Source organism: Oncorhynchus masou, chromosome 22, assembly GCF_036934945.1.
Source record: "Oncorhynchus masou masou isolate Uvic2021 chromosome 22, UVic_Omas_1.1, whole genome shotgun sequence".
NCBI classification, from domain to species: domain Eukaryota; kingdom Metazoa; phylum Chordata; class Actinopteri; order Salmoniformes; family Salmonidae; genus Oncorhynchus; species Oncorhynchus masou.
The window spans coordinates 31,718,934-31,744,812 of NC_088233.1; the positions used below are offsets into that span (position 1 = coordinate 31,718,934).

At 41.6% G+C, this 25,879-nt stretch overlaps 4 protein-coding genes across 5 annotated transcripts; 2 read left to right on the forward strand and 2 right to left on the reverse strand.

Annotated features, from left to right (window-relative positions):
- Nucleotides 1–269: 269 nt before the first annotated feature.
- kti12 (KTI12 chromatin associated homolog) lies at nt 270–7,779 on the forward strand. Of its 2 annotated transcripts, XM_064929905.1 has the most exons (10): nt 270–768; nt 2,448–2,499; nt 2,616–2,668; nt 2,818–2,873; nt 3,125–3,204; nt 3,993–4,152; nt 4,252–4,314; nt 4,540–4,608; nt 5,267–5,376; nt 5,541–7,779. In XM_064929905.1, the coding sequence occupies exons 1-10, from the start codon at nt 618–620 to the stop codon at nt 5,569–5,571; spliced, it is 825 nt and encodes a 274-aa protein (XP_064785977.1). In that variant the 5' UTR covers nt 270–617; the 3' UTR covers nt 5,572–7,779. The 2 variants fall into 2 exon arrangements, with proteins under 2 accessions (XP_064785977.1, XP_064785976.1); XM_064929904.1 differs by lacking the exon at nt 5,541–7,779 and having other exon boundaries at nt 272–768; nt 5,267–5,479.
- LOC135509342 (cholesterol 25-hydroxylase-like protein 1, member 1) lies at nt 7,731–8,980 on the reverse strand. The gene has a single exon (XM_064929902.1). It carries the CDS (start codon nt 8,725–8,727, stop codon nt 7,822–7,824), a length of 906 nt encoding a protein of 301 aa, XP_064785974.1. The 5' UTR covers nt 8,728–8,980; the 3' UTR covers nt 7,731–7,821.
- A 72-nt stretch (nt 8,981–9,052) lies between these two features.
- si:dkey-24l11.2 (uncharacterized protein LOC100034462 homolog) lies at nt 9,053–19,085 on the reverse strand. Its single transcript, XM_064929901.1, has 12 exons — nt 18,971–19,085; nt 16,608–17,297; nt 16,385–16,444; nt 16,232–16,284; nt 12,874–13,018; nt 12,326–12,675; nt 11,909–12,137; nt 11,668–11,782; nt 11,440–11,560; nt 11,239–11,350; nt 11,034–11,146; nt 9,053–10,903 (listed from the first exon to the last, which is right to left on the reverse strand). The coding sequence occupies exons 1-12, from the start codon at nt 18,998–19,000 to the stop codon at nt 10,834–10,836; spliced, it is 2,088 nt and encodes a 695-aa protein (XP_064785973.1). The 5' UTR covers nt 19,001–19,085; the 3' UTR covers nt 9,053–10,833.
- A 1,087-nt stretch (nt 19,086–20,172) lies between these two features.
- Nucleotides 20,173–21,020, forward strand: ch25hl1.2 (cholesterol 25-hydroxylase like 1, tandem duplicate 2). The gene is given in 2 exon segments (XM_064929031.1): nt 20,173–20,383; nt 20,386–21,020. Coding segments are annotated over 2 exon segments (846 nt in total).
- Nucleotides 21,021–25,879: the final 4,859 nt, after the last annotated feature.

Genomic DNA, 25,879 nt, shown 5'->3' on the forward strand with positions numbered 1-25,879 from the left:
TCTGCCAATCATCTCTGCCTTGACAAAATGTAAATGTTCTCTTAGAACCACATCGGATTTTGGAGTTTAGGATATATCACCAGTTTAAGTCCATTTGCTCATTTCTCTGACATAAGGTAGCCTAATGATAGGCATAAATAATGGTGTGATAGCCCAGTTTTCTTGACATTTTGTTTGAATGATTGTGACAGGTCCATGTTTTACCGGTTTGGCGTACCACCGCTATTTATTTTGCAGGCGTGCGCGTTCACGCGAAGGGAGCATTTCGGCACAACACCGGGACGCCATACCTGACCGACGATACATTCACCCTCGGCTTCACACACTAGATTGTGGAAGGCGAGAAAAAAACAACTAACCAATGGTTTCCACTAGATAGAACAGCCACAAAGTCAAAATTGCTGTCGTAAAAATTATCGAAAACAAAAATTCGCTTTTTTGTCTTAATTTAAGGCTAGGTTTAGGAATATGGTTAGCAGTGGGATTGCGGTTAGGTTTTATATCAGGTTTTAAGAAGATACTTTGTAGAAATAGTTTTTTTTTTCATAATGGGGTGGCTAACTTCCGGATACTACTTCCGGGTTTATGCCTAGCTAGCTGCATGTGTTTTTAGCATTATGCCACTCATAGTAATGTGTGGTTTTCCATGTAGTGGCAAAACACGAAGAGCGGTGGAATTACAGGAATACTTTGAACGGAATACAGAGAGAAAGGTTCACAATGTAGGAGATGGAACGTTGGGAATTGAGAAGAACGCTGTATACGCAGGTATGCTGAAAGTTAGCTGATTAGCTTGCTACAGTTAGCTAGCTAAACGTCTTAGCTAACAGTAGCTAGCTCACATATGCCTTTCAACCACGAGGTTGGTGGCACCTTAAATTAAGGAGAACGGGCTCGTGGTAATGTTTGGAGCGGAATGGTATCAAATACACGGCTTCCATGTTTTTGATGCCATTGGCTCCGTTTCAGACATGAGCTGTCCTCCCCTCAGCAGACTCCACTGCCCAACCACTTTGTTCTGGGCAATGTTGCTGTTGCCATGCATGTAGCCTACACTCCCTTTCTGTACCGACTTCCAGAGATTATAGAAATATAATTAATTATAGTTCTGTGGTTCTAACTTGCTGTTCTAACATAGCTAACGTATCTGAAAACGAGTCTCTGGTGTGACCACCATATGCCTCATGCAACACGACACATCTCCTTCGAAAATACAGTTGATCAGGCTGTTGATTGCGGCCTGTGGGATGTTGTCCCATACTTCAATGGCTGTGCGAAGTTGCTGGATATTGGCTGTAACTGGAACACTGTCGTACACATCAATCCAGAGCATCCCAAACAGGCTCAATGAGTGACATGTCTTGAGTATGCAGGCCATGGAAGAACGGACATTTTCAGCTTCCAGGAATTGTGTACCAATCCTGGCGGCATGGGGCCGTGCATTGTCATGCTGAAACATGAGGTGATGGCGGCGAATGAATGGCATGACAATGTGCATTCAAATTGCCATTGGTATTATTGTGTTCATTGTCCGTAGCATATGGCTGCCCATAACCACCATAGGGCAAACCGCTCGCCTACACGATGCTATCTGCCTGGTTGATGCCGGGATTAATCTGTGAAGAACGCACTTCCAGCGTGCCAGTGGCCATCAAAGGTTAACATTTGTCCATTGAAGTAGGTTACGACTCTGGTGAGGATGACGAACACCCAGAGGATCTTCCTATGACAGTTTATGCAGAAATTCAAAGGTTGTGCAAACCCACAGTTTCATCAGCTGTCCGAGTGGCTCGTCTATGACTATCCTGCAGGTGAAGAAGCAGGATGTGGAGGTCCTGGGCTGACGTGGTCTGCGGTTGTGATGCAGTTGGACGTACTGCCAAATTTTCTAAAACAATGTTGGAGGCAGCTTATGGTAGAGAAATTAACATTAAATTATCTGGCATCAACTCTGGTGGACATTTCTGCAATCAGCATGCCAATTGCACACTCCCTCAATTTGAGACATCTGTGGCATTGGGTTGTGTGTGACAACTCCACATTTTAGTGTTCCTTTATTGTCCCCATCACAAGGTGCACGTGTGTGAGGATCATGCTGTTTAATCAGCTTCTTGATATGCCACACCTGTCAGGTGGATGGATTATCTTGGCAAAGAAAAAATGCTCACTAACAAGGATGTAAACAAATTTGTGCACACAATTTGAGATAAATAAGCTTTTTGTGTGTAAAGAACATTTCTGTGATTTTTACTTCAGCTCATGAAACATGGGACCAAAACTTGACATGTTGCGTTTATATTTATGTTCAGTCTACAACCAGTTAGCACTTCAGACATTTCTGAGTTTCCTAGTTCCGACTAGCACGTGAACGCAGCATGTGCCAATATTGCCCCATAAATCCCCCCCCCCCCTATGTATTAACAACATTGTTGATATATGTTTCACAGATTCTCAGAATGAGAAAAATGTAAGAGGATCTCTAAGAGCTGAAGCAGAGAGGTGAGTGTACTGCTCATAGATTGTGTAACGTTGCTGCCTCTATTTCCAGAATCAAATTTGATTTGTTTTGAAGTTACAGATAAGAATTCATAAAAAATGTTGGTTTATTGCATTAGGAGAATCAACAAAGAGGATATTGTAATTCTGGATTCATTGAACTATATCAAAGGTAAATGTTCTCCATTTGTTTTTTTATAATTGATTTTGATCGATATTGCAAATAAGTGTGTGGGTGGCTATGGCAATAAGGTGCTTTCTACATATATCACCTAACCTAAACATCTTTAAATTTGTGTTTCTTCTATTGTAATCTATTAGGCTACAGATATGAACTTTTTTGTCTGATCAAACACACACAGACGCCTCACTGTCTGGTATGTAGTATGTTGTTGATGGAAAACATGATTTTAACAGTGGCTGTGCATGATACCCCCTGGGGTTGACTAGCCATTATGGGTAGGTGGAGTTTGCACTCTGTTTCAAATTTAGGAGCACCATGGTGTACAGTGCTTATGTAGTTTAGGTGTACGCTACCATTCAAAATATTCTTTCTTTAATTCATGAGATTTGTTTTCTCGGTGACACTGAGATTTACCTCTTAAATGTACCATATTTATTCATGAAGGTTTATTGTTTGACGTCAGCCGAAGTGAGCTCAACATGGAACACAGAAAGGGATGTTGAAGAGCAGTACACTCAGGAGATGTAAGTAGACCAAGTTACTTTCCCTTGGACAATTTTTATTTTGCTCACCGGATTTATAAGAGCTAACGACAGTACTGCTCAAAGATCCGCCTTGTTCTCAATGAGTCATTGTATGTCTAAACAACATGACCATCTCCACATTTGAATAAATGCAGACTACTTTTTGTAAATGTTTTAAGATACCATTGATGCCTAATTCTTGCTCATGTTGTGTTATTGCCTAAATTGGCAACATTTAATGTATTTCTATTTGGTAGAGAAACACATTGACAAATTGAATAAACAATTGTCTGATGCATTGCACTATAGTGTTTTGTAGTTTATGCTAATTTTCAACACCTGTCCCTAAATAGGTTTTTATGGAATCAAAAGGAAATAAAGAAATACATAATCAATAAAATAAATCACAATCTCATATCAATATATTGCATTTGTAACCTTTATTTAACTAGGCAAGTCAGTTACGGACAAGTTCTTAATTACAATGATGGCCTACACCGACCAAACCCGGACAACGCTGGGCCAATTGTGCGCTGCCCTGTGGGACTTCCAATCACAGCCGGTTGTGATACAGCCTGGAATCGAACTAGGGTTGCCAGAGATGCAGTGCCTTAGACTGCTGCACCACTCGGGAGACCTGATTTACAATGACATTTTAGTCATTTACATTATCACAATTATATGCACAATGAAAATGTCATAGGCTTCAATTAGATGCATGAGTGAAATTCCATTTGCTAATGTGACTTGCAGACTCATGGTCTTTGGTTCTGCTTTTGCTTTCACAGCCTAGATGCGCTGGTGCTGAGATTTGAAACTCCAGATTCCAGGAACAGATGGGACAGTCCACTTTTCACCATTCAGAAAGAAGACACACTTCCATTTGAAGCCATCTCTGATGCCATCTTCAAAAGGAAAGCACCCCCTCCTAACCAGTCGACACAGAGTGTAAGAAACTTGTTTACATGCATAAATCATAAAGTAATGTTTCTGCATGCAGTTGGTAGTTTCAGGTTTTAAGTGAAGTTTTTCATCCATCTGTTGCAGCAACCACTGTCATCTACAAACTTCTTGTATGAGCTGGACAAAGTCACACAAGATGTGTTGATGGTGAGAGCCTTCATATTTATCAGTAACTTCCTTTATTGTTTTTTCAATCCCTGCATTGGTCACCCCCCTGCTGTTTTCTTCTGTTTCTCTGTTTTTCTTTCAGGATCATTTGTTGAATGTATTATTTTTTAATGCATAACATTATTGCTTCAGTTGTGTTATTAAATACTGTCTGCAATGCTGTCTGTTGGAAGAATGTATATTGACTCTTTCTGTTTGTACCAGGCAATTCTCAACTCCCAGAAGACAAGTGTTCCAGGGGATCTCATTGCTGTTCCAGGAGCTACAGAAAAGATATCCTTTGCCACATTTTGCATGTTGCTCACATATACCCCCCTCCTTCTAAAATGTATTATTTTAGTATTATTTATTTGACAGTCTCTCATGGACGTATTCTTTTTATTTTAATCACCACCTCACAACAGTCTAGCACCAACAGGAGTTAATGTCATCTTGTATCAAATAACTGGATCTCTTAGCATGGGGCTGTGGATAAATGGACATCCTTCAAAGAGTATCTTTCATTTGATGCAGTTGGTGGCGCAGCAACTGAGCCACCAGAAAGGTATCGCCATCAAACACATAGGATGTTTGAGACAGGGACCAAATCATTGGAAGCATGGCGACTGGCTTTTATCAGGATTCCGAAGCAGACTCAGAAACCAGTACTTTGTTGTTCCCCCTGCAGCTCACTTTGAACAACATAGCACAGGCAAAGTAGTGCTAGTGGAGTCTTGAACTACAACATGTGAGTTGAATATTGATTGTCTTCAGAGAGATGATGTTTCTGCACAGCCTTCTGAAAGCATACTTTCATCTCTTCAAATTGTGGTTTTGGGACATAAAGGGGCCGAAGCCAAATGTATTCGATACTGTAACCTTGCTTTCAGTTCTGACACATCAGAGAATTCATGAGTGTTTATCACTGTGTTTCCTTAACCTGATGTCAAACATAGAACTGACCAGAAGTCTAAACATGGCAGAGCTCCGGAAACTACGACGCCAGTTCATCAGCTACACCAAGATGCACCCGACAGAGAATATTGGACACATTGCTAACATGTTTGTACAGTATCTAAACAAGAGTATACATTGATGACGTTTTATTTTAACGCCTTTGGATCAGGTCAATAAAATTAAGGAAATGCCTTGTATGATATGTTTACATTGTCTCAGACAAGTACATTCATTTTAAGTGTCTTTGTGTGTCTCTTAATGTGTTTCAGAGGCTGCATCGAGGTTGCCCTTTTGGTATGAATCAAAATGGATCATATTTAGCTGTTAATGTTTCACAAAATTATATAAGACTGCAAACTTATTAGAGAGTAGTCTGGCAGGTTTTTGGGGTAAATCTGTAACAATCGGTCTATTAATTAGTACAATATAAATATTCTTTATCCAGTTTATTTTTGTCCTTAGGAGGCCAATGCAAGATGTTTCTATTGGGGTTTTCCCCATTGGTTTAGTATACTAAGCAGTCTTTACACAAAGCATAGATTAAAGTGACACTGCATGACTGCTCAATTTCTTAGTTTGTAATATTTTATATTTGTCAATACGCATTGATTATTGCTTTTATTTCTATACTAGTCAAACATTGTGGGTGCAATGTATAATCCCTTAAATTCATAATACCAAGCTACAGAACCATACACTGACATTTAAGAATCATGGATTAATGTTTATTGAAACATGCACTACCCTGTACAATAGGATGGTCAGGGATTTTGTTAGCTGTTTTCAGTGAGAATACAGCACAATACAAAATGTCAGTTCACTTGTGGCTTCAGTCCTCCAAGCAGTGGGTCTGTGGGGATGTGCAATGAATTGGCCTGCGGCTGAATCTAGTTAATGGTCCCTGACGTAAGCAGGATAATTCCATCCGACTGCTGAGACTATTTCAGAGGTGTTTGATGCTTCATCGTTTTAGCCTGACGTGTGACCACTTCCCAAGTTAGGCTTTGCTGCCTGCTAATTGTAACACTTTGTCTTATCAATGACATAAATGTCATCATATGCCTGCTGATGCTATTGTAATTGCCAAACCAGGAGATTAAGAGAAATATGGTCTCATTTCAAAGAGTAAAATGTCGATTTTGATGAGAGCAACACTGACATTTATTTTCTTGAATATTCCTAAAGCATTTAGAAAGAGAACATGTTTTCCTTGTGGAGTTCTATTCCATCTCAGTGGTTTCTCATTAATGACCAGCAAGCCCATAGGCTTTGTATTATCACCCTGTGCTTTTCAGATTGCCTTCACTTTGTTCCTAGGGAGACATTGGCGCAAAATCCACTCTCTGTCATTCATTCAGACTAAACGCAGATGGCAGTGGACAAGTCTTTGTGCTAACCCAGTCTAAAAATAGAGTCCCCATTCCCTTATCAGTGGACAAGTCTTTGTGCTAACCCAGTCTAAAAATAGAGTCCCCATTCCCTTATCAGTGGACAAGTCTTTGTGCTAACCCAGTCTAAAAATAGAGTCCCCATTCCCTTATCAGTACCTCTGACCTTGAGGCTTCCGCTCCAGGTCCTACGTGATCTGAAAATGGTGTAGGCTACAGAGTATCACGATGCCATAATACATTTATTTTATTCTCCTTCCCTTATCAATTCATTTAGTGGTCCATTTATTTTATTCTTCTTACCTTATCAATTCATTATAAGGCGGCAGATAGCCTAGTAGTTTGAATGTAGGACTAGTAACAGAAAGGTTGCAAGATCAAACCCTTGAGCTGACAAGGTAAAAATCTGTCGTTCTGCCACTGAACAAGGCAGTTAACCCACTGTTCCTCGTTGAAAATAAGAATTTGTTTTTAACTGACTTGCCTAGTAAAATAAATAAAATCTAGAGTAGTCCATTTATTTGGATGCTTTTAAACTGTCTTTTTAGATCACCCAAAGAGCTATGCCAGTTTATATGGCTCTATAAATATCATACTAGATTTTTGGTTTAACCAAGTTCTGTCACATAGCTATGGATTAACAGCACCTTTCTCTAATTGGCTCAAATGTTCTTGTCCTGTACTTCAACCTTGACCCTGGCAAACAAACAGTGGATTTGTTGATTAGAAATCTCCTAAACCCTTCGAAACAGAGGAAAACAGGAACATCCTGACTAAGCTGTACCTCTTCAAAGACCGAAATAATCTTTTATGTAAGAATTAGCACATTTATGCTGCATGGTGTAGAATGTCATTTGCTGAATCAGACTGAACATGCATGACAAAATGTGATTTAAAAAATTGTTTGCTTCCATCCTCTGGGACAAAAGTTACACTTGGAGTTTGCTGTATAGTTGTACCCTCTGACTATGTATTACTAAGGACCATTACTTTTGCTCTTATTCTACCCATTATTGTCATAAGATTAATCCATTTAGAAAAACTTTACACGTGTAATAACGTTTAGTACATTTTAATACAATTGATGTCAGTAAATTACTAATAAAAACAAATACATTTATTCTAATTAACATGTAAGCATGATGATAGTGAATGGTCCTATTTACAGTGAATACATAACTTTCTTCTCAGTTATTTTCCCTGGCAGGATGGCAGTGCCAAATAGCCTGTCCCAGTGGCTGAAGAAAGGTGCATAGTTACTGTTGGGCTTCTGGTGGTGCATGTCATGAGCTGGTGCTCCTCCTAACAGACCAAATGGTACCAGGTGGTTGAGACCCCATGGCAGGTCGTAGCCTATGTGGTCCTCCACTGACATCCAGATACTGATGATGGTGACGCACCAGGTAGTAAAAGGGTGGCATTTCAGCAGGATGGGGTCCAGGTTGCTCCAGAATCCCACTGTTATCAGTTCTGGAATGCTGAGTTGCTGGGTGTTCCAGGAAAAGGGTGCCATGTATTCATGGTGGATGGCATGGACCCACCGATACAGTTGTGGATGCTTGTGGTGCACAAAGTGCCACATATAGTACTGGGTGTCAAAAAGAAGAAGGGCAGCAAGTCCATCAATGAGAACCTCTACCACAGTTGGAGCACTGGTAGGCAGCGCCACTGAAGGCATTAAGCAGGTCTGAGTCAGCACAGCAGGCAGAACAAAGATCAAGTGGTTATAAACAGCCCTTCCGAAGCTCTTTGCCATCATCCCTATGGTTGGACGTCTCTCTTGCTGGATCTTGTAGTGGTGAATGGAGGGGACCAAGTCTCCCAGGAGGTCTAGTACAGCAAAGGGGAGACTGGAGAAGAAGTAACTGGAGAAGCAGAGTATGACAGGGAAGAAGGGAGAGGAGATGAGAAAGTAGTGGTTGAAAAGGAAATAGTCCCATAGAGGCTGAAGAAGCCTATCAGAGGATCTGGAGAAGGTAGGAAGCTGCAAAGGCAGCTGAACCTTGCTAATGTTCAACATCCTGGTTACTCTGGATGCCTGTGGCTGTAATGTGCAGAGAGAAGACATTCTCCCTTTATATAGTGCTGAGCTAAGGACTTGGCTCTCACATCAATGAGACAGCTGTTTTTTTGTAATTTTTTTGGTACATACAATTTCAACAATAAGTTCTTTTCTAGTGGATTTTGTTAATCTTCCGGAACACACAAACCTTTCGGCACTGACCAGTTCCAAGTTCGTGACTGCAACACTGTCCTCCCACTGGCAGTTTATCCCAACAGGCCAGTGAGTTAATCAGCTTATTCAAAATGGTAAGTCATATTGTACCAGATACAGGTCCCTGCTTGAGTTAATTATACATGTTACCTATCAACTTAAACTCAATTGCAAAGCATCTTAATTAGTAGAATTTATTAAATTGATAATATCCACAACATTCACTTCTTACATATTTGTATTTCAATTCGAGACCACCATGGTGACCTATTCATATAAAAATGATCAATCATCATTTTGATTCTCAATAGCATTAGTTGAGTCCATGAAATCTGTTATTTTCCATCTGTTCATTGGCCATGTGCTCTTAAATTATTTTAGAAGATTAGTGAGTTTATTTAGTCATAGATTCCAATCGTATGTAATCTTACTTAATCATTATTTTGCATAATCTTACCTCATAATCTGTGGAGCTACTTAATTACGGTCAAGGGAGCAAACCTGTCACAGCTATTCTATCCAGATGCCATGGTCAAACTACCAAGATTTTGTCTAGCCTGCCCACCTAAAATACAAAAAACACAGTTCTGAGAAACAGAACACAGTTGCATCCCACTGGGTAAAAACTGGTTGAATCATAATCGTTTCCACGTCATTTCAACAAAAATAATGATGTGTTGACATTAAAAATGTTTTTCAATTTTCGCCAAAAATGACATGCCCAAAATCTAACTGCCTGTAGCAAGAATATGTAAATTATTGATACCATTTGAAAGGAAACCCTTTGACATTTGTGGAAATGTGAAATGAATGTAGGAGAATATAACACATTAGATCTGGTAAAAGATAATACAAACAAACATGTTTTCAAAAATGTTTTTTTTTGTTCCATCATCTTTGAAAAACAAGAGAAAGGCCATACGCTCAGATAGGATTTTAGGTGTAATTTAGATGTTGTCCACAAGATGGAAGCAGTGTGGGGTGGAGCCAGTTCCTACATTTGAATACATTTTTTCAAACAAAACTACACTATGTCTGGAACCCTCAGGATGACAAATCAGAGCAAGATTACTGAATGTAAGTACATTATTTACCTTCAGAGGTGAATGTATCAAACCGGTTGCCATGATGTTTTGTTGTTGTGCACTATCCTCAAACAATAGCATGGTATTTTTGTTGTCGTAATAGCTACTGTAAATTTGACACTGCCGTTAGATTAACAAGAATTGAAGCTTTCTGGCCAGAAGACATGTCTATGTCCCTGTTGTTTACAACGTCACTCTAGTCACACTATCGAATATTGAGCAACAACTGTCCCGGTTTAGGGACACCGATCTCGTAGATCAACGTGGAAAACTGATCGGATATGCAAAAAGTCAACGTAAGGGAATTTTGTATTTTTTTCAAACCTAAATCCAATTACACAGTGACATTTTTTGTTGATTTTACATTGAATCCGCATTAGTTGACAACTCAACCAAATGTAAATCAAAACTAAACGTTGAACTGACGATTGTGCCCAGTGGGATGGCACTCATCCTTAAATGATGAGTGGGTTAAGTTGTGAGAGAATTGGAAAAGTGGCAACACTAAAGAGTCAACTATAAATGTAGGGCATTGCATTGATTTTACAAGGCAGTTGGGGAGGCTGTTACAGAGATAAGAAACATAATGGGAGTGTCTGTGATTACAATGAACACAAGCACCAGGGTTACTTGTACTGTGCCGGAGAGTGTTCTGCTGCATGTTCCCACCAGGGCAACAAGGCTGAGTGCTACTCCAGGACCGGGGCTCAATCCTCACAACAATGTTAACACTTCTCACCAATCACATCAGCTGGATAACATTACAATAGTTGATTTATTAGAAATCAATAAGGCATTGATAGAAGGGTTGCTCTTGAATCACACAGAGCAGGCCTGATCAACCTCTGCCATAACGTTAACATGTGGTCTCTGATTATTTCTTTTCGCTGGCAGCCTTCCGTGAAATTGTTTTGTTTGTGTTGGCATACTTGTGTTTATCATTCCTGTAAATGAGAGAAAATAGATTTATGAAAGCACAATTTCATCAGGTATGAACAAAAATATAATGTATTTTATTTTTAAAGTAAGATGATGTGTTTAGACATCAGTGTGCGTGCGTGTACACTATAGTACCTGCTCATTTTGACTTTGCTCCTGCAGCCCAGTCCTCCCTCCCAGTGACTGGTGTAGGCTCCTCTCGTCATCATGCCTCCACAGCTGACACAGGGCTTCCCATTGCTGTACGGCTACAAGTAAGGACAACAGCAGTTTAGGGTTGGAATCTAGCATATGGATATGCCAATGAAGATGCACTACTCTAGCCATCCAGGCAGCTTACCTGCTCTTTACAGCAGTGACCACAGATCATCCTGGTGGCCAGCTCCATGGGGTGGTCCTGGTCCTCGTCATGACAAACATCACAGGGGTAGGCCCGGCCACAGCATGAGAACCTGAGAGCACACCCATGGGATGTCACTCATCAGCAAAGCTTGCTTTGGAAACAAAAAATGATGTTAAAGAGAAAGAGGTGGCTAAAAACCTGAGCCAGCGATGACTCTGTTTGTAGTGTTTGCAGGATCCCTTCTCAGGTAGTGGTTTCCCCATCTGTATGGCAGGGTCCCTTATGTTACGCCGATAGGTCAGTGAAGAGTCACTGTGGCCTGTACAGTACAGTCAACTATGTATTACAGACAGAATAGCCAAAACAGCTGTTTAACCTTCTTCCATATTTCATCATTAAAATCCTACTATAGGCCTTGTTTCTGACCGGTTTTCTCTTTGCGTGGCGGAATGTACTGGAATCGTGTGCTGTCAACCAGGATGCTGAGTTTGCTGTGACAGTGCTGACAGTTGAACTCCTTGCTCTGGCCATACAAAAGGTTCTGCAGACAAAATAATACACAAAATCAGACTAATCAAATAACAGAACAGACCATCTTAAATCAAAACTTCACCCAGATATAAATACTTTCATCATCATAAGACAAGAATGGAGCAATGTTGGTGACCTTCACAGGTCCCTCTTTTGAGCAGTTGAGGCAGACAATGACCAAATCACAGTCTTGCAGGACCAGGTCCACAGGAGCAGCAGTGCCCAGGTCCAGATAGCCCAGGACGTCACTGTAGTGGTGCAGCATGCTGGGTCTGAAAGCAGCACTGATCCCTGCGTTACACTTCTCACACTGAGCTGTGCAGGGGTTCCTGCCATTTAGAGTCAGGTCTGCTGTCACCTTACACCTGCAAACAACATGCACAGGCCAGACAGACACACAGTTATGTCACATCTCCAAGTCCGATCAACACAAAAATAAATACTGCAGATAAGTTTAATCTTTCCTCCTATAAGCAATATTCCAAGGGGAAAATGTGAGATACAGAGTAGGCTACAGTAGATGGCATCAGTGAAGGACAGTCTGTCTGCTCACCTGCTGCACTGCAGACACACAGTGACCTGTGTGGCGACCACGGTCGCAGTGCCCTCTCCCAGCCTCAGGCCCAGCAGCTTCACCTCTGTTCCTCTGCGGGGCTCACTGAGCTTAATATTCTCCACCTTCCCCTGGTCCTCTTCATCACTAACACCACCATCATCATTATCATCACAGCCAGGGTACAATAGTTTCTTCCACTCATCTTCTCTGCTCTCCTCATCAGTTGCAGTGTGGAGGACAGGGTCAGGCATGTCATCAGCGGCATGCTCTTTGCACACGGTTGCCTGGAGCTGCTGGTATGGCACAAACTGAATTCCGGCCTTTGCTATCTCCATGTCTTTTTTCAGCTGAGGAGAGATTTAAAAGAGAGAAAGGATTAGAACGATGCTGTCAAGTTAAGTAGTTTTAAGGAAATACACTAATACAACACAGAGAATTCATAACATTACCACAGTCTCTCATGGAAAACAGAGGTTACCAGAAGGATATTATACTAAGTAGACTAACATAAATGGAACTCTGTTTTTATACCAGTCTCGTCTCACCTGCCTGGCTCCCTCAGTGAACAGTCTTTCCATGCTGCGGTCCAACCAGCGAAGGAAGGGCCGGAAGAGCAGCTCCACCTTACCCATCAGCTGATTGGTGGCATGTTTAGCCTGTAGCCATTCCAGTGAGGCTTGTTCAACATACCTATGTGAATAAAAAAACATGAGCTGGCGCACAAAGAGACAATTATTGTATGGAGAGGTGCTGATTAACAGCAAATAAACTATAACCTATTTAAAAAAAAAGTTGTGCACACTATATATAAACTCTCAGTAATTTATGGGGTTAATCACCAACGTTTCGGCATCTCTGTGCCACAATTACTGGGATATATGAACTCAGCTAAAAAAGAAAACATCCTTTCACTGTCAACTGCGTTTATTTTCAGCAAACTTAACATATGTAAATATTTGTATGAACATAACAAGATTCAACAACTGAGGCACACTGAACAAGTTTCACAGATATGTGACGAACAGAAATGGAATAATGTGTCCCTGAACAAAGGGTGGGGGGGGGGGGCAAAATCAAGAGTAACAGTCAGTATCTGGTGCGGCCACCAGCTGCATTAAGTACGTCCGTGCATCTCCTCCTCATGGACTGCACCAGATTTGCCAGTTCTTGCTGTGAGATGTTACCCCACTCTTCCACTAAGGCACCAAGACCCTCCAATCCAACAGGTCCCAGACATGATCAATGGGATTCAGATCCGGGCTCTTCGCTGGCCATGGCAGAACACTGACATTCCTGTCTTGCAGGAAATCACACACAGAATGAGCAGTATGGCTTGGTGGCATTGTCATGCTGGAGGGTCATGTCAGGATGAGACTGCAGGAAGGGTACATGAGGGAGGAGGATGTCTTCCCTGTAATAATAAGCTCAATCCGATGATGCTGTGAGACACCGCTGCAGACCATGACGGACCCTCCATCTCCAAGTCGATCCCGCTTCAGAGTGCAGGCCTCGGTGAGAGTACAACGCTAACTTCTTCGACGATAAACGTAAACTCGACCATCACCCCTGGTGAGACAAAACCGCGACTCGTCAGTGAAGAGCACTTTTTGCCAGTCCTGTCTGGACCAGCGATGGTGGGTTTGTGCCCATAGGCGACGTTGTTGCCGGTGAGGTCTGGTGAGGACCTGCCTTACAACAGGCCTACAAGCCCACAGTCCAGCCTCTCTCAGCCAATTGTGAACAGTCTGAGCACTGATGGAGGGATTGTGCGTTCCTGGTGTAACTCGGGCAGTTGTTGTGCCATCCTGTGCCTGTCCCGCAGGTGTGACGTTCAGATGTACCGATCCTGTACCGATCCTGTGTCTCACAGTACAGACATTGCAATTTATTGCCCTGGCCACATCTGCAGTCCTCATGCCTCCTTGCAGCATGCCTAAGGCACGTTCACACAGATGAGCAGGGACCCTGGGCATCTTTCTTTTGGTGTTATTCAGAATCAGTAGAAAGGCCTCTTTAGTGTCCTAAGTTTTCACAACTGTGACCTTAATTGCCTACCGTCTGTAAGCTATTCGTGCCTTTACGACCGTTCCACAGGTGGATGTTGATTAATTGTTTATGGTTCATTGAACAAGCATGGGAAACAGTGTTTACACCCTTTACAATAAAGATCTGGAAGTTATTTGGATTTTTACGAATTATCTTTGAAAGACAGGGTCCTGAAAAAGGGACATACACATACCACACAGTTGAAGTCGGAAGTTTACATATACCTTAGCCAAATACATTTAAACTCAGTTTTCACAATTCCTAACATTTAATCATAGAAAAGATGTCCTGTCTAGGGTCAGTTAGGATCACCACTTTACTTTAAGAATGTGAAATGTCAGAATAGTAGTAAAGAGAATTATTTATTTCAGCGTTTGTTTTTATTATATTACTTTCATCACATTCCCAGGTGGTCAGAAGTTTACATATACTCGAATAGTATTTGGTAGCATTGCCTTTAAATTGTTTTATCTAGGGTCAAATGTTTCGGGTAGCCTTCCCACGATAAGTTGGGTGAATTTTGTCTCATTCCTCCTGACAGAGCTGGTGTAACTGTGTCAGCTTGTAGGCCTCCTTGCTCGCACGTGCTTTTTTCAGTTCTGCCTAAAAATATTCTATAGGATTGAGATCATGGCTTTGTGCTGGCCACTCCAACACCTTGACTTTGTTGTCCTTAAGCCATTTTGCCACAACTTTGGAAGTATGCTTGGGGTCATTGTCCATAAAGCGACCAAGCTTTAACTTCCTGACTAATGTCTTGAGATGTTGTTTCAATATATCCACATAATTTGCCATCCTCATGATGCCATCCATTTTGTGAATTGCACTCGTCCCTCCTGCAGCAAAGCACCCCCCACACCATAATGCTTCCCCCCCATGCTTCACAGTTGGGATGGTGTTCTTCGGCGTGCAAGCCTCCCCCTTTTCCTCCAAACATAACGATGGTCATTATGGCCAAACAGATCAATTTTTGTTTCATCAGACCAGAGGACCTTTTCTCCAAAATGTATGATCTTTGTCCCCATGTGCAGTTGCAAACTGTAGTCTGGCATCTTTATGGCGATTTTGGAGCAGTGGCCTTTCAGGTTATGTCGATATTGGACTCGTTTTACTTTGGATATAGATACTTTTGTATCCGTTTCCTCCAGCATCTTCACAAGGCCCTTTGCTGTTGTTCTGGGATTGATTTGCACTTTTCGTACCAAAGTACGTTCATCTCTAGGAGACAGAACGCATCTCCTTTCTGAGCGGTATGACGGCTGAGTCGTCCCATGGTGTTTATACTTGCATACTATTGTTTGTATAGGTGAACTTGGTACCTTCAGGTGTTTGGACATTTCTCCCAAGGAAGAACCAGACTTGTGCAGGTCTACAATTTTTTTTCGGAGGTCTTGGCCGATTTCTTTAATTTTCCCATGAGGTCAAGCAAAGAGGCCACTGAGTTTTAAGTTAGGCCTTGGAATACATCCACAGGTACACCTCCAATTGACTCACATTATGTCAATTAGCCCATCAGAAGCTTCTAAAGCCATGACATCATTTTTGGGAATTTTCTAAGCTGTTTAAAGGCACAGTCAACTTAGTGTATGTAAACTTCTGACCCACTGGAATTGTGATACAGTGAATTGTAAGTGAAATAATCTGTCTGTAAACGATTGTTGGAAAAATTACTTGTGTCATGCACAAAGTAGATGTCCTAACCGACTTGCCAAAACTATAGTTTGTTAACAAGAAATTTGTGGAGTGGTTGAAAAACGAGTTTTAATGACTCCAACCTAAGTGTATGTAAACTTCCGACTTCAACTGATATAGATATAGATAAAAAAGCCATTGAAAATAAAATAAAGTTTCTCTCACCTTCCCATAACTGATGGCAAGTCCTGGTCCAGTGGTATATCTAATGTAAATACCTAGAGAAAAAAAGAAATGTACACCTTTAGTCTTAGCTCTAGACACAATAGGATTATAATCAAACAGATGAGATTTGTAGGTCAAAGATTTTAAGTTTACCTCTTGTGGGTACTTTTCCGGAAAGCTCACCATTATGTCAACGTCTTTCAAGTCAAAAGGCTGTAAAACAGTATAAGGAGTGAGTCAGCATGTTTTTATGCACAATTTTCCATGTTGTAACATTCCTATGATGTTCATAAAACTATATCATAGTAGAAATGATAAAAGACAATGGCCTTTGAGGCCTTGTATTGTGGCTTGGAATAATGCAGACAATGTTTACCCAGTCTGGATCAGTGGGCTGTACTGTGGCTCGGTAGAAGGTGACTTGGCCGTCGCTCCGTTCCTGCACAATAAGCTGTTCTTTAGGAAAACGCTTTATCAGCTGCTTGATCTCAGTGTCCCGTAGCTGTTTGGTGATATTGTCAGTCAGGTCACTCAATTTGACCACCTGAAGGGCACTGGGAGGGGGGGCATGGGGCACCCTGGGCCTGCCTCCATCTCTTACAGGCTGGTCGTCAACTAGAGGAAACTGTGGTGGGTGCCAGTAGTGACATCTATCTTCCATGGTGCAGCACCCAGATAGAAAATAGCGACAGGGCCGGCGATTGTTGGCCCTCTCAACTCTGGTTGGAGCAGCCCTTGGTTTAGATGGCAGCCTGTGGCCTACATCTCCATGGCTGTCAACCACTGGATTCTGCAGTGTGATTCCAGGGTGGCTGTGAGGGCCTGTCCCTCTTTGGTTCTCCTGTTCTGACCTTTGCTTTGTCCAGTTATCTCCCTTCCCCTGGGTGAGGGTGGTGGAATCTCCTCTTTGATGGAGGAAGCGACACTTCCTCCCAAAGTTACAGTGCCGTCCCTGTGAGTAGAAACGACACAGCTGGACTTGAGGGCCACCATGTGCGGGTTGATTCCTGTTCTCTTCCTCATTGTGACACAGAGAGACAGAATCCCCATTGCTCTCTGGTGATACCTATAGAAAATAACTCTTGTTATGACATTCATGAAAACGTGCAGGGAGTACAAAGTAGGAAACACTGAAAAGACTATCACTGAAACAAGAAAATACAAAATGTAGTTTTGTTATTAGAGAATACCGTGATTGACACAATAAGATAAATCCGTCTCTCACTCGTGTATTGACACAAATATCCTGTCATTCATCCTTATGAACTACATACAGTGCATTCAGAAAGTATTCACACCCCTTGACTATTTCCACATCTTGTTATATTACAGCCTTATTCTAAAATAGATTCCATTGGTTGGATGGGGAGCATCACAGCACAGCTATTTTCACGCATCTCCAGAGATGTTCAATCAAGTCCCAAAGCCACTCCTGCTTTGTCTTGGCTGTGTGTTTGGGTTGTTGCCCTGTTGGAAGGTGAACCTTCGCCGTAGTCTCTGGTCCTGAACAGGTTACCACCATGCTTCACTGTAGGTATGGTATTGGACAGGTGATGAGCGGTTCCTGGTTTCCTCCAGACGTGATGCTTGGCATTCAGGCCAAAGAGTTCAATCTTGGTTTCATCAGACCAGATAATCTTGTTTCTCATTGTGCGAGAGTCTTTAGGTGCCTTTTGGCAAACTCCAAGTGGGCTGTCATGTGCCTTTTACTGAGGAGTGGCTTCTGTCTGGCCAGTCTATCATAAAGGCCTGATTGGTGGAGTGCTGCTGAGATGCTTGTCCTCCTGGAAGGTTCTCCCATCTCCACAGAGGAACTCTGTCAGAGTGATCATCAAATTCTTGGTCACCTCCCTGACCAACAACCTTCCCCCCCTGATTGCTCAATTTGGCCAGGCAGCCAGCACTAGGAAGTCTTGGTGGTTCCAAACTTCTTACATTTAAGAATGATGGAGGCCACTGTGTTCGTGGGGCCCTTCAATGTTGCAGAAATGTTTTGGTATCTTGATACAATCCTGTCTCTGAGCTATACGGACAATTCCTTCAACCTCACGGCTTGGTTTTTGCTCCACATGCACTGCCAACTGTGGGACTTTATAAAGACAGGTGTGTGCCTTTCCAAATCATGTCCAATCAATTGAATTTACCACAAGTGGACTCCAATCAAGTTGTACAAACATCAAGGATGATCAATGGAAACAGGACTCACCTGAGTCTCATAGCAAATGATCTGAATACTTATGTAAATAAGGTATTTCTGTTTTTGCTTTGCCATTATGGGGTAGTGTGTAGAGTGATGACAAAATGTTTATTTAATCAATTTTAGAATAAGGCTGTAACGTAACAAGATGTGGAAAAGTGAAGGGGTCTGAATACTTCCTGAATGCACTGTATATCAAACTAATCTATTTCACTAGAAATAGCCTCCAGTGTCCATCTTATGTACTGTAGGCCTACTACTACTAGCTAGCAAAATCATAACACACATTAAATGGTTGACTAGATGGGATGCAGCTAATGTCAGCAGTGCCTACTTAGCAGGTTAGGAGAACTGGGGTAAGGTTAAGAAAGGGGTTAGTGTTATCTAAAATGTAAACAGAATCCTCGACGCGACTTTTGACGTCACTTTGACAAATAACTGCATCCCTTCTAGCCATGACCAGCTAAAATATCAAAATATGGCACTTATTTTGAATGAGTTAGCCCAACAACACTATTACAACTTTTTTTAAAGTACAGTACCTCAACGCTGTTTACAGGTGAACGTTCCATGTAGCTATTTGCTATACGTTTGTATCCGTAAAGCTGATGTTACTTTGTTGCATTCAGTAGATACAGTATCTGCAGCCAAAGTCCAATGGCTGACGTAGTTTTTCTTTCCTCTGGCATGGGTAGCGAAGACAATTCTTATACTCTATTGCCCCCTCCTGGTATGGAGTGAGATGGACACAGCTCGCACCATAAATTGCTGCATAGAATGTATACAGTCCATCCAATTGTTGACACATTTTCATGTGAATATTCTAGAATCGGCATCTGATAATATGTGCATTTTCCCACCAGTGGCGTGTTTCCACAAAAGTGACCCGTTGCGGATAATATCAGTGCATAATGACGTACTGCACACAAAAATGTACTTTTTCATGTACAGAATAAAAATTAAAAGTTCAATGTGTTTCCATCGCATTTTCAACTCTACCAAGCATCGATCATCATGTTACAAGAATAAGACCCTCGATATTTATTGGAAAGGAGCACCAAGAGAACCTTGCACTTTCACAACCCTGTGAAGTTCATAATAACGTATTTTATCTTTAGCCTAATAAACTGTATGTTTCTCCGACTACGACTCCTGAAACATGAAACCAAATTTACTTTGATATGATGGTTATTATATCAATATTTGCGCATAATTAATTTCACCAACACAAACATATCCCACCATGTTGAACAAACAAATTATCTGTCGGGAAATTGTACAGACATTTCCTGTTTCCATCACAGCTGTTATGATTTTTTTTATACGGTAGGACTTTACCCATAAAAACTCATACAATACTTTAACAATAATTTAATGAGCAGAACCTGAGGATAATCTCTACCCTGTGATAAATTGAATAACCCAATGTATAATAATAACGCATTTTGTGTGCTACTGAAAATAATCAAAGGAAAAATGTAATGGAATACTACTGTAGGCCTGCACTTATACTAACAATCAAGACATTGGTTGGTCATATACATTACATCCCTGACTGTTGTATAACCTGAGAATGAAAAGAGTTACAATATAAATAATTTTGAACCATGTTAGTGGATACTGGACATTCAGGGAGAGGAGCAGTCTTTATTGGTCAATGCACCTGGCTTCCACATTCACATTTATTACACATTAAGTACAAGGGAATGAACACCATTTACATTCTTTATTTTACAAAAGCAGGATGGATCTAGTAGGAGATACATTTTCAGGCCTGGGAATCGACCTGGGAAATGACTCCTCTCTTCAGCCTCTCTGGAACAGTGTCAGGCCCAATCACAGGAACTCTTTGAGGTCTCCTCTTTTCCCCATTGTTTTGAATGTGTCTTCATACTTTCTGTTCTGCCTCCCCATCCTGGCGTGTGACATCATAGGGGACAGATGGCCATGAGTCCAGAGTTCAAGATCCAGCCGAGCCGGCGGCCAACACCTTCCATGCTATTGCATTGTGCTGGCATCAGTCCGCATAACCATATGCTCCTTGTGCTTCCTGCAAGTGTGGCTCAGTGGACATGGAGACCACCGGTGACAATGCCAGACCAAGTCCCAACTCTAGTGGAGTTCATCACTGGAGTGACGGGAAACCTTCTCCTCTTTGACTTCCAGTACTTCATCTGGCACCTGCTGCACCACTGGTTGTACATCACTTTCCATGCAATCCACCACAACTACTCAGCTCCCTTTGTTCTGTCTACATAATGCCTGGGAGGGTGGGAGCTGGTCACAGTGTGCTTTTGGACCACCCTGAATCCTGTCATCCTGAGATGCCACCTTCTCACCACATGTGTCTTTATGGTGCTCTATGTCTATGTGTCCGTGGAGGATCACTGCGGTTACGATTTTCCTTGGTCCATATCTCGTCTGATACCCTTCAGTATTTATCAAGGGCCCAGCAAGGATTATGTGCACCATCAGAAACTCAACAAGAACGTTGCACCATACTTCAGCGACTAGGATAAAATATTTGGAACACATGCTGATTTTAGTTTCTCTTACTCTTACTCAGCGCCGGTGACGAATACATTCTTATGATGAAATTCTATGAAATTTAATTCAAACTAAATGATTATGACAGATAGACCTCTTTCAAATGAAATTATATATTTGAGACCTGTAAATTAACTGAGTGAACACTAAGTTATCCTTCTCTACTTTGGGTTGTAGAACTCATTGGAGTGAATTCTGTTGGACATTATGGTTAAAACTGTTTTATTATGCAAAGGAAAAACGTATATAAACTTTTCCATGTTCTTCATATTTAATACATGTATATAACATGTATATTTATCCATGTCCCTTTATTCAACCTGCCAGTACACCCAAAGTATAATAAGTTTCTTGCACCCCAGATTGAGACATAAAAATCAAATGTACCATCAATTGCAATTCTCGCAACGTGATCTATGTGATTCGCTGCCAGTGCAGCTTATTTTACATAGGAGAGACCTCAAGGGAGTTACACTAGAATGGGTGAGCACCAAAGTGCCATTCGATGTGCTGACCCCAACAGCACAGTGACCCTCCATTTCAAATAGCGGGGACACTCACTTTGTGAGTTATTTTAGTTTGGAATTGAACAAGTCAGCAAAAACAAATGCGGTGGTGATGTTGACAAACACTGAAAGTCCAGAGAGACGTTCTGGATCCATTCCTTAGAGACTTTAGTCCCCAGATATCTTAACCTAGGAAAGGACTATAGTATGCTTTTGTGAAGGGCCCCATCCCTTTTTTGGACTTATTTGCACTTAATGTTTACACATGGAGGGAGCTTAGACTTCTGTATCTCATCACTGGGTGGAGACATTGACCATAGTACCCCACACCCTGAGTACCGCCCTGTACCACTCCATCTCTCATTAGCACCACCAGCTGAATAGAGTTTCTCCCTAATGGTCTTCCTCATGCCCTATATCAGGAGTGGGCAACTCCAGTCCTCGAGGGCCTGATTGGTGACACACTTTTTCTCCATCCCTAACAAACACAGCTGATTAATCAAATTGCATTCTAAACTGAAGATCATGATTAACTGATTATTGGAGTCAGGTGTGTTAGCTGGAGCTGAGGCAAAACTGTGACACCAATAAGGCCCTTGAAGACTGGAATTGCCCACCCCTGCCCTATATTAACTTGTCCATTCCCTTTGTGTTTATTCTGAAGGCCGAAATGTCAATCTTTTAAACTTGCTTACTAAAACCTATAATTGTTTGTGGTGAACCATCTCCTAGACTCACTTTGGTTGAGCACCCACTCCTTTCCATTCTAGATCAATCAGTCAATCACAATTTATTAAAGTAAATCTGTAGGAGCAGTCAAAAACATGCTTCTAGACCTGAATCCTGGCCCCTTGATTTAAATAATTGTCGCTGAGGCCAATTTTTTTATAACTCAGCCAAAGATATTAACATATGTTCATCCAACGCCTGCCATGTTTTTGGATATAGTTATGACATTATCGCTGCTCGTGCCGCTCCCTGTGCTTCCAGCGCTAGCAAAGATTACGGATATACTGACAAGATACTCGTCTCTCCTCCAAAACAATAGGAGTCGTTGTCCACAAAGAAGCACGGTGGGGTGTCAAGCTTTCGCCTATTCCTCACTTTGGATTGGTGGATACATATAATTACTTTAATACATTTCTGAATATTCGATGAGGAGGTTTTCTCTGAAACATGGATAAATTGTTCTGTCTCTGACAAAGACATTGAAGTAAATTATTATAATTTATTTGTGACTGATTACAAAAAACGGGAGAAGTGGCCATAGTGTAAAATCTAATTTCATGGTGTCCCAATTTTTAAATATTTTTGTTCCCAATAAATGCGATAACCTGGTTGTCGATGTGTCAATAAACCAGAATACACATTGTTGTTACTGGGATTTACCGTCCCTCTTGCTACCATGGTGGATGCTATTAATGCTATATCTGAGTGTTTAACACATTTTCTGTACTCGGAGTTGGTAATTTTATGGGATTTGAATCTGGACTGGCTATCCCGGCCTCAGATGAATTTAAAAGTATATGCATTGATTTTAATCAGACTCAATTGATCTCAAAACCCACACGGCTAAATGTGAAAAACCCTGTTGACTCCTGATTTAATTCTTACTAATAACCCCCGTAAATATTTGTATAATGGATAATTTGCATATGATCTCAGTGATCATTGTCCCATAGTATGTATTAGAGATACGAAACAGCAGGTTTTCTCCCCAAGGGTTTTTACATGGCATGTTCTTACTCTGATTTAGCCACTGTCTCCAGTATTCCTGACCCTGAGTTGGCTCTAGAATATGCATCCTCCATATTTATTCCTCTGGCAGATAAACATGCCCCTTTTAAACTATTCAGAGAAAAAGTCAAAGTTAAAATGCCTAGTTAAATAAAGGTTAAATAATTAAATAAATATATATTCAGTGTCAAAGATAGCTCAGAAAACTAAGTGTTAGATCTATCGGAGCTCATTCAGATGAGAAATCAGATCAGGGCCAAAGGAAGGAAAACAGACTCTGTAGTGGACTGGCAGTCTTTCAGACAATAGAGAAACAGATGTACTATCTAGATTAAGAAAGCTAAATCCAGTTACTTTTTAAGCTCCATCTCTGTTGGAAAACAGGGGCCTCCCAAGTGGCACAGCGGTCTAAGGCACTGCATCACAGTGCTATAGGCATCACTACTATGAAATAACACAGATGGAATCATGTAGTAACCAAAAAAAGTGTTAAACAAATCAAAATATATTTTAGATTTCAATTTCTTCAAAGTAGCCACCCCCTTTGCCTTGAAGACAGCTTTGCACACTCTTGGCATTCTCTCAGCCAGCTTCACCTGGAATGCTGTTCCAACAGTCTTGAAGGAGTTCCAACATATGCTGAGCACTTGTTGGCTGCTTTTCCTTCGCTCTGCGGTCCAACTCATCCAAAATCATCTCAATTGGGTTGAGGTCGAGTGATTGTGGAGGCCAGGTCATCTGATGCAGCAGTCCTTCACTCTCTTTCTTGGTAAAATAGCCCTTACACAGCCTGGAGGTGTGTTGGGTCATTGTCCCGTTGAAAAATAAATGATAGTCCCACGAAGCGCAAAGCAGATGGGATGGCATATCGCTGCAGAATGCTGTGGTAGCCATGCTGGTTAAGTGTGCCTTGAATTCTAAATAAATTACAGACAGTGTCACCAGCAAAGCACCCCCACACCTCCTCCATGCTTAATGGTGGGAACCACACATGTGGAGATCATCCGTTCACTGTCACAATCATTGGAAGCATACTAGGACCAACGTGCAGCATTGGTTTCCACATCTTTTTATTTAAAGTAAGTGAACCATTAAACAATAACGACTAACCGAAACAACAATGGAGTGCTAACATGCAGCTACACGTAAACAATATCCCACCAACACAGGTGGGAAAAATGCTACTTAAATATGATCCCCAATTAGAGACAACGATTATCAGCTGCCTCTAATTGGGAATCATACAAATCACCAACATAGAAATACTAAACTAGAACCCCACATAGAAAATATAAACTAGAATACCCCCCAGTCACGCCCTGACCTACTATACCATAGAGAAACAAAGGCTCTCTATGGTCAGGGCGTGACAGTTCACCTAGTCTGCATCTCACAAAGACACAGCGGTTGGAACCAAAGATCACACACACACAAATCTAAGTAAAGGAATGGAATTAAGAATATATAAATATATGGACGAGCAAAGTCAGAGCAGCATAGATTACGATACAGTAGAATATAATAGAATAGAATATAGTATGAGATGACTAATGCAAAATATGTAAACATTATTAACGTGACTAGTGTTCCATTTATTAAAGTGGCCAGTGATTTCAACTCTATGTATATAAGCAGAAGCCTCTAATATGCTAGTGATGGCTGTTTAACAGTCTGATGTCCTTGAGATAGAAGCTGTTTTTCAGTCTCTCGGACCCAGCTTTGATGCACCTGTACTGACCTCGCCTTCTGGATGATAGCAGGGTGAACAGGCAGTGGCTCGGGTTATTGTTGTCTTGATAATCTTTTTGGAGGCCTTCCTGTGACATCGGGTGCTTTAGGTGTCCTGGGGGCAGGTAGTTTGCGCGCCATTGATGCTTTGGACAGACCGCACTACCCTCTGGAGAGTCCTGCGGTTGCGGGCGGTGCAGTTGCCGTACCAGGCGGTGATACAGTCTGACAAGATGCAGCCCGACAAGATGCAGCCCGACAGGGAGGTGCTACCTCTGCTGTTTCCTGAATTTCACGATCATCTCCTTTGTTTTGTTGACTTTGAGTGAGCAAAACAAAGGAGGGTCAACAGCATCAATGTAACAGTGAAGACTTTACGTCTGTCCGCTCGCCCTGACCTGGGCGTGAACCAGGGACGCTCTGCACACATCAACAGTCACCCTCGAAGCATCGTTACCCATCGCTCCACAAAAGCCGTGGCCCTTGCAGAGCAAGGGGAACCACTACTTCAGGGTCTCAGAGCAAGTGACGTCACCGATTGAAACGCTATTAGCGCTAACTCGCTATCCATTTCACATCCGTTACATGACTACCTCATGGAGCTGGTTGAGAGAATGCCAAGAGTGTGCACAGCTGTCATCATGGCAAAGGGTGGCTACTTTGAAGAATCTCAAATGTAAAATATATTCTGATTTGTTTAACACTTTTTTTGTTACTACATGATTCCATGTGTTATCTCATAGTTTTGATGTCTTCACTATTATTCTACAATGTAAAAAATAGGGAAAATAAAGAAAAACCCTTGAATGAGTAGGTGTGTCCAAACTTTGACTGGTACTGTACAGTGCACACACACACACACACACACACACACACACACACACACACACACACACACACACACACACACACACACACACACACACACACACA